Source organism: Emys orbicularis, chromosome 11, assembly GCF_028017835.1.
Source record: "Emys orbicularis isolate rEmyOrb1 chromosome 11, rEmyOrb1.hap1, whole genome shotgun sequence".
NCBI lineage: Eukaryota > Metazoa > Chordata > Testudines > Emydidae > Emys > Emys orbicularis.
The window spans coordinates 31,629,939-31,651,320 of NC_088693.1; the positions used below are offsets into that span (position 1 = coordinate 31,629,939).

The 21,382-nt window shown below is 44.1% G+C and overlaps 1 protein-coding gene across 1 annotated transcript in view; it reads left to right on the forward strand.

Moving 5' to 3' along the window:
• Positions 1 to 276: 276 nt before the first annotated feature.
• The window catches only part of TANC1 (tetratricopeptide repeat, ankyrin repeat and coiled-coil containing 1), a 152,315-nt gene continuing 131,209 nt past the window's right edge, over positions 277 to 21,382 (forward strand). Inside the window, exons 1-2 of the mRNA XM_065413377.1 lie at positions 277 to 455; positions 1,521 to 1,594. Of these exons, the coding sequence (XP_065269449.1) occupies positions 277 to 455; positions 1,521 to 1,594 (253 nt within the window). The remainder of the gene's footprint in view (positions 456 to 1,520; positions 1,595 to 21,382) is intronic.

Below are 21,382 nucleotides of genomic sequence, written 5' to 3' on the forward strand. Positions count from 1 at the left end.
TTCCTCAGGTTCACCCTGGTGCACGACTATTACTAACACAGTCCTTCCCTTCGGACTTTCATTGGCCCCGAGAGTATCGTCTTTGACTAACCTGACTCTGAAGTCCCTGCCCTCCCAAGAGGGTACTGCTCAGGAGCACCAATAGGGACACTACTCACCATGTGCGGTAATGATGGTTCTTTGAGATGTGTATCCTTATGGGTGCTCCATTACTCTCCCTCCTCCCCTTTACTTCGGAGTTCTCGCTATGATTCTGCAGTAGAGAAGGAATTGAGGATGGTTAGCCTGTGTGCGCTGGCTAGCCTCGTGGAACAGCATGAGGAGAGACAGCGCATTTGCGGACCCAATGGACACTGCTACCAAAGTTCTCCGATCAGCAGAGCATGGACGCAGACACATCTACAGTCGAGCACCCATAGGGATGCACATCTTGAGGAACATTGTTACTGCACAAGGTATGTAAATTCTTACAGTACATACTATTAATAATTACTTTATTTTGTTGTTGCATGCTGTATGCTTGTTTGATGCTTAAAAGAAAAGAGAGAAAAAACAAAACCTGTAGAATTGTGTTTTTCTAATAAAAGATCCTTAAACTAAAATGAGGTTGAGGACTCTGATACTTCAGGAAGTTTAATGAACAAGTTATGTTTAGGAACCATTCTTCTTAGAGTAATACCCTTGTGCTCTCTTTCATTCAGTGTTTCATATTCATTTCCATGAAAACTAGAACATTTGTTTAGAAATTTCTATTCCAAATGTTTCTTCTCTTCTCTTAGTCTGTAACTTTCTGAAATTAATTAGCTGCTGCAGAAGTTGATACAGAAAATTAGGTTTTTTAGACTGTGGAATGGGAGATAAGGAACAGAAACTGGAATTTTATTTTTAATGCAAAAATTCTTGGTAGTGATGACTTGGAATTGTGGGGCAAAACAATGCAAAGATGGTTTTAAATAAATTGGCTTCTTAGTGGCATGAGTTGTGGGGGATTAAGTTAGTAAAAATATTTGCTCCATATAGAAGTTCTATTGTACTTTCTCTTTATATCAGCATTTGAAGCTGCTGATAAGTTTTACTGTCAACAGTGTTTTTTTGCCACCTTCACAGGACCTCAAGTAGGTATTGTTTTGTATAAATTTATTTCCCTCCTCCTTGATGAACTCTGGTTAGGAGCAGACATTCTTTTGCCAGAGTGTCTTACGGTAACTTATCCAGGTTTAGCCTCATAACCTTAATTATATGTGGAATGTGGAGAATGCTGTATGTTGTTTTTGCTTTATAACAAGATAGTGAACCCTTAATCACTTGGTTCAAGTATTAAAACATTCCTTGCAACTTCAGTATTTGGTTTGACCAATGTAACTTGGTTATAGAAAACTAATGTAAACCATCAACATGTTTCAAATGAATACCCTTGTGTTTAGTTTTATCTTCCTCCTGTCTGTTGCAAATTTTTTGGGGGGTGAACTTCCATTATTAATGATGTATTTAAAGTTTTGTTTTTTTCTTCCTTCCTTCAGGAGCAGTATTAAAATGTTAAAAGCGGTATTAAAAAAGAGCCGAGACGGTGCAAAGGGGAGCAAGAAAGAATCAGGTATGAATATTGAAATATTGCTATACTGTAGATCTAATAATAACTTATGAATTCAGCATTTAACATTTTTGTAAGTGGATATTTTAATTTTAATATTTTCTTAAGGAAATTACAATTCTTCAAGTATATTTAAACAGAGTTTAATTATTTTAAGAGTCAAGACAAATTAATGATAAAAAATTACTTAGATTCTTTTAGATAAAAATTATTGATAAATACCTGTGCTTTACAGACATTTGCTCTAAGTAACCAAATATTGTTTGAGATATTATGTCCCAAATGTGTACTTTGATATAGTACTGTCTGAAATCCATAAAAAGGCTTTTATTTTATTTTTTGTAAATTATAGCCGATGCCATAAACCCACTAATTCTCTAGTTGTCCATAGTTAAGGCTAGGATATAGTCATGGGTATTTTTAGTAAAAGTTATGGACAATAAACAAAAATTAACAGCCCGTGACCTGTCCATGACGTGTACTATAAATACCCCTGACTAAATCTTAGCTGCGGGGCAGGGTGTGCGTGTGCTGCTCTGGGGAGGGCCAGGGTGTGTGTGCGCTGCTGGGGGGGATGACACCCAGGGGCCAGTGGCATCAGCTGCTGGGGGCCACTGAGGCTAGCAGCACCAGCTGACGGGGGCCACTGAGCAATGGCTGCTCCCGCCGCCCCTGGAACCACTGCTCAGGCGGTCTCCGGGGCCAGCCACGCTGGCTGCTGTTCAGGTGGTCCCTGGGGCCAGCTGCCCGGGGCTGCCTGAGCAGCAACCAGTGCAGCTAGCCCCAGGGACGCTTCGGGGCACTGGTGCGGCTGGCCCCGGGGCTGCCCAAGTAGCTGGCTGTGAAGCTGCTCCAACAATGGCCGGTGTGGCTGTCCCCAGAGCCAGCTGCTTGGGCTGCCCTGGGGACAGCCATGCTGGCTCCTGCAGAAGTCACGGAGCTTGTGGAGAGTCATGGAATCCATAGGGTTGCCAACTTTCTGTTTGCAGAAAACCGAACCCCCCTTCCCAAGGCCCCTGCCCTTCTCCAAAGCCCCACCCCCTGCCCACTCCGTCCCCCCCTCCCTCCGTCGCTCGCTATCCCTCACCCTTCTCACTCGCTCATTTTCACCGGGCTGGGGCAGGTGACTGGGGTGCGGGGGGGGGTGAGGGCTCTGGCTGGGGGTGCAGGCTCTGGGGTTGGGCCAGGGATGAGGAGTTTGGGGTGCAGGAGGGGGCCCGGACTGGGGCCGAGGGGTTCGGAGCATGGGAGGGGACTCCGGGCTGGGGCAGGGGCCTGGAGTGTGGGAGGGGGTGAGGGCTCTGGCTGGGGGGGGGGAGGGGGAGAGGCAGGCTCTGGGGTGGGGCTGAGGGGTTTGGAGTGCGGGAGGGGGAGTGGGGTGCGGACTCTGGGAGGGAGTTGGGGTGTGGGAGGGGGCTCAGGGTGTGGGGCGGGCTACGGGTGGCGCTTACCTGAGGCAGCTCCTGGAAGCGGCGACATGTCCTCTGGCCCCTGGGTGCAGGGGCAGCCAGGGAGGCTCCGCATGCTACCCTCGCCTGCAGGCACCACCCCATGGTTCCCAGCCAGTGGGAGCTGCGGAACCAGCGCTTGGGGCGGGGACAGCACGTGGAGTCTCTCTGGCTGCCTCTGCGCTTAGGGGCTGCAAGGATGTGTCGCCACTTCTCGTGAGTCTCTCGGATCCAGAGCAGGCAGGGAGCCTGCCTTAGGCCTGCTGTGCTGCCGACTGGACTTTTAACGGCCCGGTCAGTGGTGCTGACTGGAGCCGCCAGGGTCCCTTTTCGACCGGGTGTTCTGGCTGAAAACTGGACACCTGGCAACCCTAGGAATCTGTGACTTCTGCAACCTTTGTGATAGACACAGAGCCCTATCCGTAATATCTTTCAGGAAAAATAGGGTAGGTGACCTACATTTCTAAGCCATGTCTATATGGGGACATTCAGGAAAGTAGTTAATTCCCCATAAAAGGTGTGAAGTCAATGTGTGTAAATTGAAGCATGTTAAAGCCCTTTTGGATGCTCATGTTCAGGAATAAAGTGGCTTTAGCTCACTGTAACATCCTCTGGAGAATATAATTTATGCTCATTGACTTTACATTTTTAGTTGATTTGCCTTAACTTTCCTAAGTGTCCTGTGTAGACCAACCCTAAGTTTCATTAAAAAAATACAAAACAGAGAAAACACCTAAAATGAACAATTCTGGCTGCCTTCAGGTCTCAGGAAGAAGAAAAGGGCATCATCTTTGTGCCTTAGCAGATGGTGGGGATAAGCAGGCTTCACTTCAGACTGCAAGCTGCCTGAAAAAGTGTATTACATGCTTCCAAATACCATAGGCCCCTTACTACATGTCTGTCAACCAAAAGAAAAACCCACTGTGTTACTAAAACATTATTAAGGTTGCAAAGTCAAGCACTCAAAAGTTAGGAAGTGCCAGAATTAAGGTTGTCTGTGCAACCTTAATTTGTTCCCCTTGTGCATATGCATTATAATACAGTCTTTAATTATATGATCATGTACTACATTTCCCCACATGGACTGCTTCCTCATACAGTGGGCAGGATGGACCTGCTCTGGGGATGAATCAGGGTTGTGTACTGAAGATGACACTTGTCTGCAGCACCTCTGCTTCATTTGTTGTAGAAGTTGGAAGGTGTGTAATGAATGAAGCAGAGAACTGCAGGAAGAGAAATGATGGTTTCATGGTTTAAAATAGTTGAATGGGGAATGGATCTACCTCTGATTGTGCCACAAAATTCCTATGTGATGCTAAGTAAGACACTTAAATAACATTTTTCAGGTGGTCACTAATTGTGTGATCCTCATTTTCTAGGTGCTTGACTTCTGATTTGCAGAAGTGCTGAGCACTCACGACTGCAACTGAAGTTTATAGGAACTGTGCTTTATATGTTCAAATTGCTATATAATGCTAAGTATTCTGGAAAAATGACATCCTAGGTGTGTCAAATTGGGCACTCAAAATTACTGTATACCTTGGACCTTAATTTCTCTGTGCCTCACTTCACTATCAGTAAAATAAGAATATTATCCCTTCATCTCAGGGGTGTTTTAAATAAATTCGTGTTTGTGAAGCATTCAGATACTTTTAGTGATGAGTGCCATAGAGAGCCCATAAGGAAATTAATAATTCTGTCAACAGAGCAGAGTTTGAAGTAGCAGGGTGTCCAGTAAATAAGGCATGGGGCCACACGTCGATCAAGAATAAAACAAAATATTGAATACTTACACCGCAAGCGCGCGTCATCCATCCTGCACTGTCAATGAGGCAAGGGTGCTGTGGGAAAAAAAAAAGTAGTATGTAATCATGTAATTGGACTGTATCATAATGCATATGTACAAGGGGACAAAATTAAAGTGGCATGGACAACCTTAATTCTGGCATTTCCTAACTTTTGAGTGCTTGACTTTGCAACCTTAATATTCTATTCATATAGCTTTGTATATATTTTCCTAGCTTCTTTTTTATTATTATTAAAAGAAAACTGGAAAAAACAAGAAATACCATCATGTGGTATAATATGATATAGGTCATTAGAAGGGCTGGAACTTTTAGATCCACTACACTACCACTTGAGCTAATGGAATAACTGATAGTAGATCGTTATCCTCTCTGGGTTGGTCCAAAGGGAGAATGGAATATTATGCCAGTGGGTTTCAAAGACATTTGTTAGTTGCAGAGGAACTATGAAACTCGGGGATCTTGAGTTCCATTCTAGACTCTGGAGGTGAATGTGATCTGCTGGTACAGGTCTTCTGCCCATTTCCCCCCCGAGCTTGACCCTTTCTGCCATGTCCCCTTCAACTTGTCCCAGTCTTCTCTTCCCCCCCCCCCGCTTCTTGTCCCAGTCTTTTTTCTCTATTCCCCAAGCTTCTGATTCCAGTCTCCTTGCTTAGTAAGTCCTAATTTTACCCCTCCAGACTCCATGTCCCAAGCCTAGTCTTCCCCAATTCCCCCCCCCATCTCCTTGCCCATTTAGTCTCAGTTCTCTCTTTCTCCCCTAATTTGTTTCTTTCTTCCTCCATGGTCTCCAGTCACGTGCTCCCACACCCAAGTTTCTCATCTCCATTGGTTCCCAGTCCCTGTGTCCCTTCCTGGACTTCTGATCCAGTCTGTTCCCTTGCCTCCCCTGGCTCCTTGTCGCAGTCTGTTTGACCAGCCAATCCGTTATCCCCCATACAGCCTGTCTCCTTGTCAGATCTGTCTCCCCTTCCTGGTCCACTAATTACTTGTCCCAGTCTTCTTGCCTGGCAACTCCCAGTGATCCTCCTTCCCCCGCTCCTCATCTGTTCTCCATGTCCTGCTTCCTGCCCCCAGTTTAACTCCCTGGCTCCCAGATGTAGTTTTCTTGCCATCCTCTAGTCCCAGTTTTTGCTCCTCTCCCTTCTCGTCCTAATCTGCTCTACCCTTCCTGCACAGTGCTCTAGGTCCTATTTTTGTCCCCTCTGCATTTGAGTCAGATGGTTTCATCCTCCGTGCTGCCTGTGTGCAAACATGGAGTTCATAGAGCATCGTAGAGACAGGCTCCCTGCTCTCAGTTCAGTGCCCAAACTCATCCCCACAACCCAAAGCAGCCATTACAGGGAAAGTATGACTTCGCCCCGGTAGCTCTGATCTGGAGGAAGAATGTGGAGTCGATGGCACATGCACAGTCTGGTCACACATAGGAGCTCTGAGGGGAGCATGCTAAGTGAGGATGGTATCTTTCAGAGATTATAGCTGTTAAACTCTAATAAGGCTCTAAAGTCTCTACTTTGGCTTAAAACTTGTCCAAATTTGGGCACATTTTCCTTGGGATAGTAAAAGGCACATCCCTGACAAAAAGGCCACCCCCTGCCAGATTTCAGTGTCTGTGCTCCAAAGCATGAGGGATCTAGAGTTTGCCATAGAAATGGTCACCAGAATTTTTTTAATGTTTGTAAAACAATGTATTTTGTTCTTGCCTCTTTCTCAAGAGGTTCTCTTTTTGAACCATTTTGGCTGAAATTTTCCAAACAGCCCCTCTTTCCCCCCCCCCCCAAAACAAACAAAACAAAACCAAACAACAAATAAAAACCCAACAACAAAAAACCCAGCCTGAGTCAGGCACTTGACATGGATGATAATTTCACCCCAAATGGTTAAAATTTGGCAAAATTAAATGCAAGCGACTCAGGCCATCTTTATAGGCAGTACTGCCAGCCCCAGTACAGGCCAGTGCAACATTTACAGTTTTTAATCTAATCAGTGAGCTTTTTTTAGACACATACTTTGGCTAATATGACATACATTTCATTCTCATGGGTGGATAGCATGGTGCATTTTAAATTATGCAATTTAGTTTTGTAGTAAAATGTTGAGGTTCTTAGTACTTTCACCATCTGCTTAACACTTTTTTGTAATAAACAGGAGATATCAGTGAGGTTTTTTATCAGCTCATCCTACTTGCTCCATCTTTCCTCAGAGGTTTTAATTTTTAACCTGATAAAGCAGTAAGTCTTCCAATGGATCTGTAGCCATTTATTCTTTTTGGCAACACTTCTAAAATGGGTATTTGTTTGTGCAGCCATAGTGATTGCACCAGCTGTATCCAGCAACAGTTCAAGACAGTAGGTGAATAATGAGAAACTGCAGGATAAGTTAATTAGGCAGAATATAATTACGTATATTGTGATTTGGGTAGAACACTCCAATTAATGCCATTGCTCTTGAGAATAGTTTTACATCATCTCTTCAAAGAAGTAGTCATTAAATCACAAACCTCCGCCCCTTCAACTCCCCAGTGTCATACTGGGGCGTTGCTTAAATAGGTAACAATCTTTCTTTTGATTAGTATCATCATTTTTCTTATTAGGGACTGTGGCAATCGATACGCTTAAAGTTTAGAACTTCTGCATTGGCATAGTATGGTTGTTCAGACTCAACCTGGTGACTTTTTTTTTTTTAATCCTTGTCATTTATACAGTTTTCTGTTAGATACCATAAGTGATACAATAAATATAGGCTTATTGTATTCCTTAGATCCACTCATCCGGTTGAGTTGGCTTCTCTTTTACAAGGTCAAGCAGACTGAAGCAACTAGTAGAATTTTCAAAATTTCATGTAACAGCAACTGTGTGTTACAATTGATTCTATTTAATTGTGAGACCTCTGTTTTGTACTGCTTATATTCTTGTATGTATTCCTCATTTAAAGTAATATCTAATTACTAGTAGAGGAGCATATTTCTCCTCTACCTATCAAAGCCATTTCATGCGTTTTTTGTCTTGAGTGTCAAAGGAAAGAGGCCAACTATATCATTTAAGTAGGGCTGTCAAGCAATTAAAAAAATTAATCGCGATTAATCCCGCTATTAAAAAAAAATAATGGCAATTAATCGCATGTTTAATTGCACTGTTAAATAATAATAATACCATTTATTTAAATATTTTGTGGATATTTCCTACATTTTCAAATATATTGATTTCAGTTACAACACAGAATTCAGAATGTACAGTGCTCACTTTATATTATTTTTTATTACAAATATTTGCACTGTAAAAAACAAAAGAAATAGTATTTTTCAATTCACCTAATACCAATACTGTAGTGCAATATCTTTATCATTAAAGTTGAACTTACAAATGTGGAATTATGTACAAAAAAATAACTGTAAAAAGCAACAGAGGGTCCTGTGGCACCTTTAAGACTAACAGAAGTATTGGGAGCATAAGCTTTCGTGGGTAAGAACCTCACTTCTTCAGATGCATCTTCAGTCTCCCCTCCCCAGGGAACCCTCACCCACTATCCCTACCTCGCCTCAGTATAAAGCTACTGCCAGTCATCGTCTAGCCCCACACCCTGGGGCAGACTGCAGTATCAGTCTACTCATCACTGGCAAGGTTGGGTTTGGACCTGCTGCCTTGGCCTACCCCTGGGCTGCCCTCTGCAACCCCCAGTACTCCTTGGCCTTCTGCCAGGCCGCAGCCTGGGGCTTTCCAGGCTGGAGCTCCCCAGAACCTCAGCCTGTCCACAACCCTGCTCCACTCAGGTACTCTGTCTCTAGCTCCCTGCAGCCGGAGAAGGCAGAGAGAGACTGCTTGGCCTCTGGCTCACAGCCTTTTTATATAGGGCCAGTTGAGGCCTGATTGGGGTGTGGCCCAGCTGCAGCTGCTTCCCAATCAGCCCAGATTAGCAGCTCCCAGCCACAACCTTCCCCCAGGGCTGTTTTAAGCCCTTCAGGGCAGGAGCGGGTGTCCACCCTGCTACAAAGGCCAAAAAAGAATTTGAAGAACAGCTAGCCAAAGACATCAGAAGCAGGAAGCCTGCTAAACAGCTAGTGGGGCCACTGGACGATCGAGATGCTAAAGGAGCACTCAAGGAAGATAAGGCCGTTGCGGAGAAACTAAATGAATTCTTTGCATCGGTCTTCAGGGCTGAGGATGTGAGGGAGATTCCCAAACCTGAGCCATTCTTTTTAGGTGACAAATCTGAGGAACTGTCCCAGATTGAGGTGTCATTAGAGGAGGTTTTGGAACAAATTGATAAATTAAAGAGTAATAAGTCACCAGACCAGATGGTATTCATCCAAGAGTTCTGAAGGAAGTCAAATATGAAATTGCGGAACTACTAACTATGTTTTGTAACCTGTAATTTAAATCAGCTTCTGTACCAAATGACTGGAAGACAGCTAATGTGACCCCAATTTTTAAAAAGGGCTCCAAAGGTGATCCTGGCAATTACAGGCCAGTAAGCCTGACTTCAGTACTGGAGAAATTGGTTGAAACAGTAGTAAAGAACAGAATTGTCAGACACATAGATGAACATGATTTGTTGGGGAAGAGTCAACATGGTTTTTGTAAAGGGAAATCATGTCTCACCAATCTACATGAATTCTTTGAGGGTGTCAACAAGCATGTGGACAAGGGGGATCCAGTGGAAATAGTGTATTTAAATTTTCAGAAAACCTTTGACTAGACCCCTCACCAAAGGCTCTTAAGCAAAGTAAACTGTCATGGGATAAGAGGGAAGGTCCTCTCATGGATCGGTAATTGATTAAAAGATAGGAAACAGAGGGTAGGAATAAATGGTCAGTTTTCACAATGGAGAGCGGTAAATAGTGGTGTCCCCCAGGGGTCTGTACTGGGACCAGTGCTATTCACCATATTTATAAATGATCTGGAAAAAGGGTAAACAGTGAGGTGGCAAAATTTGCCGATGATACAAAACTACTCAACATAGTTAAGTCCAAAATAGACTGTGAAGAGCTACAAAAGGATCTCACAAAACTGGGTGACTGGGCAACAAAATGGCAGATGAAATTCAATGTTGATAAATGCAAAGTAATGTACATTGGAAAACATAATCCCGACTATACATATAAAATGATGGGGTCTAAATTAGGTGTTTCCAATCAAGAAAGAGATCTTGGAGTCATTGTGGATAGTTCTCTGAAAACATCCACTGAGTGTGCAGCGGCAGTCAAAAAAGCTAACAGAATGTTGGGAATCATTAAGAAAGGGATAGATAATAAGAGAGAAAATAACATATTGCCTCTATATAAATCCATGGCATGCCCACATCTTGAATACTGTGTGCAGATATGGTTGCCCCATCTCAAAAAAGATATATTGGAATTGGAAAAGGTTCAGAAAAGGGCAACGAAATGATTAGGAGTATGTAACAGCTTCTGTATGAGGGAGAGTAATAAGATTGGGACTTTTCAGCTTGGAAAAGAGATGATTGAGGTTTATAAAATCATGATTAGTGTGGAGAAAGTAAATAAGGAAGTGTTATTTACTCCTTCTCATAACACAAGAACTAGGGGTCACCACATGAAATTAGTAGGCAGCAGTTTTAAAACAAACAAAGGGAAGTCTTTCTTCACACAACGCACAGTCAACCTGTGGAACTCTTTGCCAGAGGATGTTGTGAGGGTTCAAAAAAGAATTAGATACATTCATGGAGGATAGGTCCATCAATGGCTATTTGCCAGGGTGGGCAGGGATGGTGTCCCTAGCCTCTGTTTGCCGGAAGCTGAGAATGGGCGACAGTATGGCCGTTCTTATGTTCTTAAAATGAGTAGGTTTTTTTAAAGTTACAAACAAACAGAAAAGGCTGTAGGAACTCTCAGAACAGACATTGATTTGAGACACTGATGTAGGAATTTCCATCTCTCTGTATCCTGTTCATTCTCAAATGTTGATGGTTAGATAGGGTAACACAAAGGTAAATTTAGCTATGCCAGAGTTCTTCAAATGTTCATGGGCATGTTGATTTGATTCACTTGTTATGAAACTCAAGTACATTTTCAAGTATTTGGAGCTTCAAAAACCAAGTGGGGGCAGAGGAGATGAGGGAAAGAAACAGTTTCCAAGGATTTAAAATGCAGCTCTGCTCTGGTGTTTGGGCCTGGTCTACACTGAACAGTTATATTAGCATAGCTACATTGGTCAGGGGTATGAAATTTCTTCCCCCTCTGACCAATGTAGCTATGCTCACATAACCCCCTCTGTAGCTGCAGCTACTTTGACAGAAAAAGGCTTCTTCTTCAAGTGGTTGCTCATGTTGATTCCAATTAGGCTGGCGCTTGGGGTGGGGGCAGCGTGCAGAGCCCCCTGGCTGCCCCTACGTGTAGGAGCCAGAGGGGGAACATGCTGCTGCTTCTGGTAGGCTTGCGGAGTGGGGCAAGCCCCCAACCCCGCTCCCCGGCAGGAGCTCAAGGGCCTGATTAAAAGGTCTGATGGGCTGGATGCGGCCCACGGGCCGTAGTTTGCCCACCCCTGACCTAGACCTTCACTCTACGCCGGAGACCTTTGAGGTGGCTAGGGACCTCATAGTGAGGACAGCGCAGTCCCCGGCACAGGCGCCGCAAAGAGGCACTGTGCCCTCTAGGGACAACCCGATGCTGATGAGGCACCGTTCACCCTCCCCTCGGCACCGCTCCCCAACGCGATCTTGCTTGACACCTCCTTGGTCACCGAGGCCAGAGTCCTTGTCGGACTCGGAGGCCGAGTCATATGCCTCTAGGCGATGCCGGCACCACTCTAGACAAGAGGAAGGGCAGCCGCTACCCATGATGTCCTGGCTTCTGCAGTGGCAGGTGTCAGCTCAATGTCCCTTCTGGACTTCGTGGGCCTACCACCAAGCCCGAGGGCTGGGGTCCAGATTCTTGTTGGTGGCTTCGGAGGCATGGGCCCCTCCATCATCAGCATCGGTTGCCCGGGAACCTCTGCGAGGGCAGAAGATGGGCACACAAGCCAGCACCGAGACCGCTGCGGGACCTGGTGCCGGTATCGAGATGGGCTCTGGCCAAGAAACCAGCACCACTCCCGGCACTCCACAAACCAGAGGGTCAGGAAGACCCAGTGCTCCCGTGGTCATCTTCCTCATCCTCTCCGGATGACGCAGTGGTAGGCACTTCCACCACACTGCCTGCCATGGACAACAGGGCACCCCAAGACTTGCTCAGGAGGGTGGCTCAAGATTTGAGCATGCAGGCAGAGGAGGTGTCAGAGGAGACTGACCCTATGGTTGACATTCTGGTCCCTGAAGGTCCCTCGAGGGTGGCTTTGCCCCTCATTAAGACTATCCATAATACCGCTAAGGCGTTGTGGCAAACATCCACCTCTCTTCCCCCTCCAGCGAAAGAGGTGGAGAGGAAATATTTTGTGCCCTCCAGGGCATACGAGTACCTGTTTACTCATCTCAGCTGGGCACTCTGGTGGTGGAGGCTGCCAACCAGAAGGAAAGGCAGGGACAACCGGGATCAACTCCTAAGTCCAAGGAGGCGAAGAAGCTGGATCTCTTCAGTAGGAAGGTTTATTTTACCAGGGGGCTCCCGCTTCACATTGCCAACCAGCAGGCAGTCCTTAGCCGCTATAGCTTTAATTACTGGAACATGCTGTCCAAAGTTTCAGGAACTGCTTCTGGAGGACTCCCATTCAGAGTTTGCTGCTGTCCTGGAGGAAGGCAAGGTCATTGTGAGGACCTCCTTCCAGGCCTCCCTAGATTCAGCAGACTCATCAACCCGTACGATGGCAACTGCGGTAGCCATGAGACGGAGCTCATGGCTTCAAGTGTTGGGATTCCCACACAAAGTCCAACAGACTATCTGGGACTTGCCTTTTGACTATTTGGGGCTCTTCTCAGAGCAAACAGACACTAGGCTCCACAGCCTGAAAGACTCATGGGCAACTCTGAAGACCCTGGCGCTTCATATGCGAGCCCCCCAAAGAAAGCAATTTAAGCTGCAACCCGCCCCTTGCTTCAGCTCCTCCTATGCAGGACTATAGCAGGAAGTGAGGCAGGAGTAATAGACGGAGGCCCTCTCAGTCCTCCTCTAACCAGGGCCAAGGCTCAGCGAAGCAGCCCTCAGCCTCCAAGCCAAAATAGAAGTTTGGCCCCAGTCCTGCTTCAGGAATCAGCTGACCTCTTTAATTCTTTGCTTTCCTTGGGCTTAGCAGCTCTTCAGTCCTTGGTGGCAGGAGTCTGCATTCACCCTCTCCAGATGGTGCAGCTAAGGTATAGGGCAGAGGTCCCCAATCTGTGGAGCGTGCCTCCCTAGGGGGAGCGCAGAGGACTATTCGGGGGGTACTGGCCAGCCTCCCTGGAGGGCAGAGAAGGGAGCACCACCCAGCTCCGCTCCTAGCCCTGGCCGTTGGTTCTAGCTGCTGGCTCTGGCCACCGGCCCCACCCCCGGCGCTCTGCTCCTGGCGTGGCCCCGCACCCCGCTCCTGGTGTGGCCCCGCGTCCCCGGTGCTCCGGTCCCAGCCCCAGCTGTGGCCCTCTTACCCTTGTCCGTGCCCCCTCCCTCCCTCCCCCTGGAGCTGTGGCTGGAGGGGCACGGACAGGGGTAAGGGAGGTGCGGGGTAAAAAGTTTGGGGACCATTGGTGTAGGGGAACCTGGTGCCTGTCCCTAACCTAGGCTTCAGTCCCAGACTATACACAGTGGAATGTCATCCACTCTGACCGAAAGGTTCCAATCCGTCCATCTTGAGGACTACTTCCTTCTTTGTCTCCAAGGACCTTTCCACCATCCCTCCTGGGCTGAGTGCTTCCCCACTTCTCTCCTCAGGCCTCTTTAGGCTAAATTCCACTTCCCTGTCTCCATTTCCATGCTTCCTCCTTAATCACTGTAGAGAGCCTCTAACATAGTTGGCGTGAATCAAGAGCTTTTTTTATATAGCTCCAATAGGCGGTCACATGACCCTTCTGTCACATACTCTAGCTGGTGACTGTAACTGTCTAAACTCAGTCCTTAAATGGGGCTGCCTCCCTAGAAGAGACATGCTGGCTATGCCCATGCTTACACGACCAGCACACTGTTACACACTTAATGTTCAGAGGTTTAAGCAAAAATAAACATTTAATTATGGAAATTGATATTTTTATAGAGTTTTAGATATTAAGTTTATTTAAAAGTTATTTAAAAATATTACAGATATCCATTGGTATTTCCTTTTGGTCTCCTGTACTGCCTACTCTTCACTAGTATATGTTTTTTTGTTTGTTTGTTTGTTTGTTTTCCCTTAAACATGCTACACTATTGTTCCATGGAAGGAATAGGTTATATTTAGGAAAATTCAGTTTTTCAATATAATTATCCAAATAAATAAAAGCGCTGGATGCAAAATATAGATTCTAGGACTGGAAGGGACCTTGAGAGGTCATCGAGTCTAGTCCCCTGTCCTCATGGCAGGACCAAATACTGTCTAGACCATCCCTGATAGACATTTATCTAACCTACTCTTAAATATCTCCAGAGATGGAGATTCCACAGCCTCCCTAGGCAATTTATTCCAGTGTTTAACCACCCTGACAGTTAGGAACTTTTTCCTAATGTCCAACCTAAACCTCCCTTGCTGCAGTTTAAGCCCATTGCTTCTTGTTCTATCCTTAGAGGCTAAGGTGAACAAGTTTTCTCCCTCCTCCTTATGACACCCTTTTAGATACCTGAAAACTGCTATCATGTCCCCTCTCAGTCTTCTCTTTTCCAAACTAAACAAACCCAATTCTTTCAGCCTTCCTTCATAGGTCATGTTCTCAAGACCTTTAATCATTCTTGTTGTTCTTCTCTGGACCCTCTCCAATTTCTCCACATCTTTCTTGAAATGCGTTGCCCAGAACTGGACACAATACTCCAGTTGAGGCCTAACCAGCGCAGAGTAGAGCGGAAGAATGACTTCTCGTGTCTTGCTCACAACACACCTGTTAATGCATCCCAGAATCATGTTTGCTTTTTTTGCAACAGCATCACACTGTTGTATCATATTTAGCTTGTGGTCCACTATAACCCCTAGATCCCTTTCTGCCGTACTCCTTCCTAGACAGTCTCTTCCCATTCTATATGTGTGAAACTGATTTTTCCTTCCTAAGTGGAGCACTTTGCATTTGTCTTTGTTAAACTTCATCCTGTTTACCTCAGACCATTTCTTCAATTTGTCCAGATCATTTTGAATTATGACCCTGTCCTCCAAAGCAGTTGCAATCCCTCCCAGTTTGGTATATAGTTATATTGGACTGAAGCTTGACCGGTCGGTCAGAAGAAGGGTGACTTCTTTTAAAAACTTCACATACAGACCAGTCAGTTATTTCAGTTAGTTTTTTAGTAACATGAGCAGTGTTGTTCTGTGGACCCCCATATCAGGCCTGAAGGAAGAAGAATAATGGAAGTATTACACTTAGTGTGCACTGTTCTTCCTGCAGAAAATCTCATCAAAGTTTCACATCAAATGTAGCACAAAGCATGCATTGATTTTAGTGAAAATTGGTGTCATTTGTGGGTTTTTTGTTTTTTGCATTTAATTTGTTTCTTTGACATTTTATATTTTGTCCAAAGCAACCAAGATATGCCACAGAAAAGTTATTACAGCGTGTTTTCTAATAAGTTCCACAAATGTATAGAATCTGAGGAAAACAAGAATCAGATTGAAGTTTTTGGCTGTTTGTGAATGTACATCATAATGTTTATTGGACACTCAGTACATCTAGTGATTTGAATCTTTTATTTTTTTTACAAATGTTCTGTATCTGTAAATCTATCAAAGGTGGTTCTTAGTTTAAGTTTTTACCTTCTTAGTTTTCAGTTTCACTTACCTTGTTATTTACCATCCTAGTCTCTTTATATAAACATCTTTGACCTAAATGTATAATATAATATAGAATAAGTATTTGAGTGTGCAGAATCTAATGATTAACGTTTTTACTTTTAGTAGTAAGTTCTATTGTGCTTGAAATATTCAAACACCTTTTTGATATATTCTGAAGGATAAATCAGGTAAAAAGTGTGTTTTGTCAAAAAACAATCATTCTTGTGTTGAGCAAATGTTATGTGAGGTTGGAAAGTAGATTTTAATTAAGAAACTTGGACATTGCTCTCATTTTAATACATTTTTTTGGAAAAAAAATTCAGTGACCGTTGTGCTTTTTGGGCATTTGCTTTGGAGTCCTTAGTTTTGATTGCTAAAATAATGTCCAGTCATATTGTTTTGCTTCTTCTCCTCCATTTAGGATTATTTTATTCTAGGCCACAATTAAAAGCTTGACCTACAGTACAGGCACAGCACTTAAATACCAAATACAAATGCACCTAAATTTGCTGACATGAGAATTTTGTTTAATCATTGTAGCTAAATTGCCACTTTCATTTATAATAAAGCAAAACGGAGTTGTTTGGCAAGCAAAAAATTATTTATTAGGCCACCTACTTAGACCTTTAAAAAGAAAAGTTACACCTTTTTGAGAAGACTTCTCTGTAACAGTAAGGATTTGTGTCTCAGCTGAAGCTGTTTATTTAGAATGTGTATTTGACCCTCACCTTCCCTACGTGATCTCTCATTAAACATCAGTGTTTGATTAACACTTGTAACTAAGCCAACAGTAAGTAGGGCTTCAGATACCCTTTCATCAAATTCAGGGTTTGCAAAATCATTAAATAAAATATGTTTGCATTTTAAAACTAAATACGCAAATCCAGTTTGCTTTTGGTATGTAAGCCCTGTATGATAGGCTTTGAATTTTAAGTGAAAAGGGTCTTCCTTGTGCATGAAGTTCTGATACCATTAGTGGAATGTTGAACTTGTGCTGGAATCCTTTCAAGTTTTAGTGTGACTTTTGGTCGGTCTTCTAAAAATGTCTCACAACAGAAGATGCTTTGTTTCATGCTAAAAATATGGAGCTGTTTTTGATTATTCTGCGGTGCTTTGCCCATTTTCTGTGGCTGTTGGCTATTATTTAAGAGTTTAGTACAGTGACTTTTTTTGCTGAGCAAGTAGGTATTTTGTGTGGTGAAGCAATTCTTTTTTCCAGAAACTAACTCCAAAGAGATCTTCTAAGTATCAAAACTAGCTTTGATATTTGGGTATTCACAAGCAATAATTATTTCAAATGCCCTAATTTCTATTTCTCACTTTAATTTCTTTTTAAAATAGTTGTCTTTAACAGTAACATTTTAAAGGAAACAATTTTTGCTAATGCAAAATCCTCAGTTACTGTTAGTGGTTCAGATTTGGGGCTGTTGGAGAAGTAATCCGTGGGCGGGAAGTAGATATTGAGGATGAACAAATGGGTTCAGATAAAAACAGTCTGGTACAGATTTTCATCCAGCCATTGAACTTCTTGTTTTAAAGTTTGCCCTGGGTTGGTTCTGATTTAATACATTTTTACTGCAGTCCAGGTGCCTAACTCCTGATGAGTCTTCTCCTCACAGGCTAGGTCCTTCCTTTGTCTTGTCCCTCCGTACTTGGTGTGACAGGAAAACACATAGTTGGATGATTTCCCCACCTCACCCCTCAGAGATGTCTCTTAGGTGACAGAAGTTAGTTTTCTTTTCCCAGGGCCAGGGCCTCATGCCTTGGGCAATGACTTAGGGCTAACTTCTCATCCAGTTCCCCAGTGTTGATAGTGTTGTTGGTGGGAGTGGGTCTCTGGTTCCCAAGGGTGGGGACCTGATGCTCTGGTGCCTCAAAATCTTTAGGTAATGCTCTGGAAGCAAATTCTCCTACCCATTCCCTAACCGTGGGTCCAGGGTGAGTCTCTTGGTCCTGGGGACAAAGGCCTGATAGCCTGTCCTCTCCTGTCCCAGGCAACATTCTTACCTGCTTTGAGTTGCCTGGTTTTAATTTTAAAAAGATGAAATCTCTGTAAGAGCCAACTGAAGCTTTATCAGCATATAGTGATTAAAAAAATAGGCGTGTAGAGAACAGATGGACCATGCCGCCCTACCCCATATACCAGGGGTTCCCAAACGGGGGGTCGGGACCCCTCAGGGGGTCACAAGGTTATTATATGGGGCGTTGCGAGCTGTCAGCCTCCACCCCAAACCCCGCTTTGCCTCCAGCATTTATAATGGTGTTAAATATATAAAAAAGTATTTTTAATTTATATGGGGGGTCGCTCTCAGAGGCTTGCTATGTGAAAGGGGTCACCGGTACAAAAGTTTGAGAACCACTGCCATATATTTCACCTGTTCATTCCCATGAAGAAAAAAAATCAGGATGGGGGGGAAATGTGAAGCAAATTGGGTTTTAAAAGAAAATCATATTTGAACCTTCAGTAGTCTTTCTGGCACCTGGAATTTAGAGATTGTGATGGCACACTCTGAGGTTTGAAATAGCATCTGACAGTGGCATGTTATGAGGGAAACCAAATCTTTTTTCTTCAGCACTCAGAGTTCCCCACTAATCTGTGGAATCTCTTTTCTCCTCTGTGTGCACCCATTAGTGGGAGTTATATATATATTCTTGTATATATTATGAAGAATCTCATTCAGCTGCATGAGACTGTTTTTAGCAAAGTAGAAAGTACTTCAGAATGTTGGATAATTCTGTCTTCTTAGGTAGTATTGGTCAATGGTATTGTATGGGCACACAACCTGTTAATTTGTAGGTTTCTGGGAAGTCTCTTCACTGCTCACTTAGAACTTTTACAGAGATGTCATTGAACTGTTGGTGGCAAGAGAATAGGAACCATATGCAAAGAAGGCAACATGAACTGTTACTGGTTTTTATGATGTTCACAATCATGCTCTCTCCCGCTCTCCCAAATACAATTTTTGTCCTGTCTTAACCAAAACCATATATTAGTGCTTCCTTCCAGCCAGCAAAGTAATTACTGTAATGATAATCTGAGAGAGAGAGAGAGATGTGGAGTTTCAGACTATAGTATCTCCTCCATGGGTTATACTGTAAAATAACTTGAGAAAATATATCTTAAAAAATAGACTCCAGTGATTATCTGTGGATACCAAAACTCCAGCAAAAATTGCAGCCAGAGTTCCCTTGTTTCCTAAAGGCCTGGGGAAAAGATATAGGTCTTTAGGTAATGCTCTGGAAGCAAATTCTCCTACCCATTCCCTAACCGTGGGTCCAGGGTGAGTCTCTTGGTCCTGGGGACAAAGGCCTGATAGCCTGTCCTCTCCTGTCCCAGGCAACATTCTTACCTGCTTTGAGTTGCCTGGTTTTAATTTTAAAAAGATGAAATCTCTGTAAGAGACAACTGAAGCTTTATCAGCATATAGTGATTAAAAAAATAGGCGTGTAGAGAACAGATATAGGTCTTGCATGTGCTGTCAGTAAAGGCACAATTGGGAGGTCTAAAGGTCTGGAATAATGACAAAGAGTTCCAGGTTATTTAGGACATTATAAGTCAACATCTTAAAATCAACCCAGAAGCCAATAAACAACCATTGTGGATGATAGAACACAGGTTTAATGTGCTTGTGAAAAGAAATGCCACTTACCATGAAAAAGTACTTGGTCCTGCTAGTGAAGGCAGGGGACTGGACTCAATGACCTTACACACACACACACACACACACACACACACACACACACACACACACACACACACACACACACACACACACACACACACACACACACACCCCTACCTACCTACCTACCTTTAAAAAAAAGGAGGGGGGTGGGCACAGAATTTCTGCTGTTATGGCCCATTTTTACATCCTTTCCATATGGCAAGAAGATTGTTTTTGTTTTTTTCTTATGTGGCCTGTGAGCCTGTCTCAGTTCAGCATATGTGGCAGCAGATGTGGCTGATTTTTATTAACTTAATCTTTGGTGTTTGAAACTAGTATCCTCTTCTTGAATGTTATAATAATAATTAGAATTCCAAAGTCTCTTCCACACAATACAGCTTGTATATAGAATGGGGAAAATAAAATTGTTTTTATTATGCTTAATCTTGAAATATATACCAAAAAAGCCTGTAAAGGTTTTCATTCCTGTTATCCTCTGTTTTCAATAGGATTAGATAAAGCATTTAGGTTTAGGTCTGTTAAAATTCAAGTTCTGCATTAAGTATAATAAAAGTCTTACATAATCATTACATTGTAGTCAGTTATCCTCATCTTTTTTTTTTTTTGGTCTCTTAAAATTGTTAATCTTATTAAACCTTTTAGTTGCATCCCAATATGTCAATAGGATTCGAGTTTAATTTTCAAGCCCTCCCACCCCCCATTTTTTTTTTTAATTGTGGCAGTTTCCATGGTTACTTTGACCACTGAATAGGACCTCCTAGTTCCTTGTGATTCATGCCCATGGAACTATGTTGGCCAGAGACACATTGGCAGTGGAAATGTGTACAAATAAAAGGTTTATAAAATAGAGATTTCACAGGACTACTTGTCTTTGTTTAGTTTGACATTATTAGAAAACTTGTAGACTGTCACCTTCCTGTTATTCTAGGGCTGATGTGTAGACACTGGGCTGGAGAAGTAAAATAAAAAAATATCTAACACTGTGAAAACATGAAGCTAAAATTATTTGAATTATTTTTAAAATGATGGGTGAGTAATTGTAGCTTTTACTATGTATCAGTTTATGGCAACTGGTTACATCCTGGGATACAGATGCAAACTGGTGTTTTGGCAGTGATTATGTATGCATTTCTAAAGTGCTCATCTCTCTAACATGTAGGTGCTTTCTAGAAAGCAGAAAAGTATTATCTCTCTCACCTTATGTGATCATTAATTTTGGATCTGTACTATCACCAGTCTATACATCCAACTCTGAAGACTGCTAGTGGAGTTGTGAGAAACTAAACCAGGGGTCTCAAACTCCCGGCCATCTGCAGCCCAAGAACCTCCCCAATGTGGCCTGGGTCTCTCCCTTGGCCTTGCTGTCGCCCCCAGACGCTCCCACCACCTGTGCGTTGCCCGGAGCTCCGCCCACCACCGGCAGCGCAGTGGAGGTGAGTGGCTTCCTGCGCGCTCACTCCAGTGGCTGCCAGCCCCTCCCTGTGTTAATATATGGAGATATACCTATCTCATAGAACTGGAAGGGACCCTGAAATGTCATTGAGTCCAGCCCCCTGCCTTCACTAGCAGGACCAAGTACTGATTTTGCCCTAGATCCCTAAGTGGCCCCCTCAAGGACTGAACTCACAACCCTGGATTTAGCAGGCTAATGCTCAAACCACTGAGCTATCCCCCCCCTGTGGCTCTAGGGCAGGGCTGTGACTCCACGCGCAGCCCCTGCCCCGAGCACCCCTGCGGCCAATGGGAAGCTGCGGGGTAAGTGCAGCAGCACACGGAGGCCCCCCGCCCCACCTTGGAGCCCCAGATAAGCGCCGCACCCCCTGACCCCCTCCCAGAGCCTGCACCCTCACCCCCTTCCCATACACTCCCTCCCGCCCCCAAACTCCCTCTCAGAGCCTGCACCCCTCCTCTTCCCCACATACCCCCTCCTGCCCCCAAACTCCCTCCCAGAGCCTGCACCCCAATCCCCTACCCCAGACCTCCTCCCCCACCCAAACTCCCTCCCAGAGCCTTAGGAAGGTGGGGGGCGGAGTTTGGGGGGGCA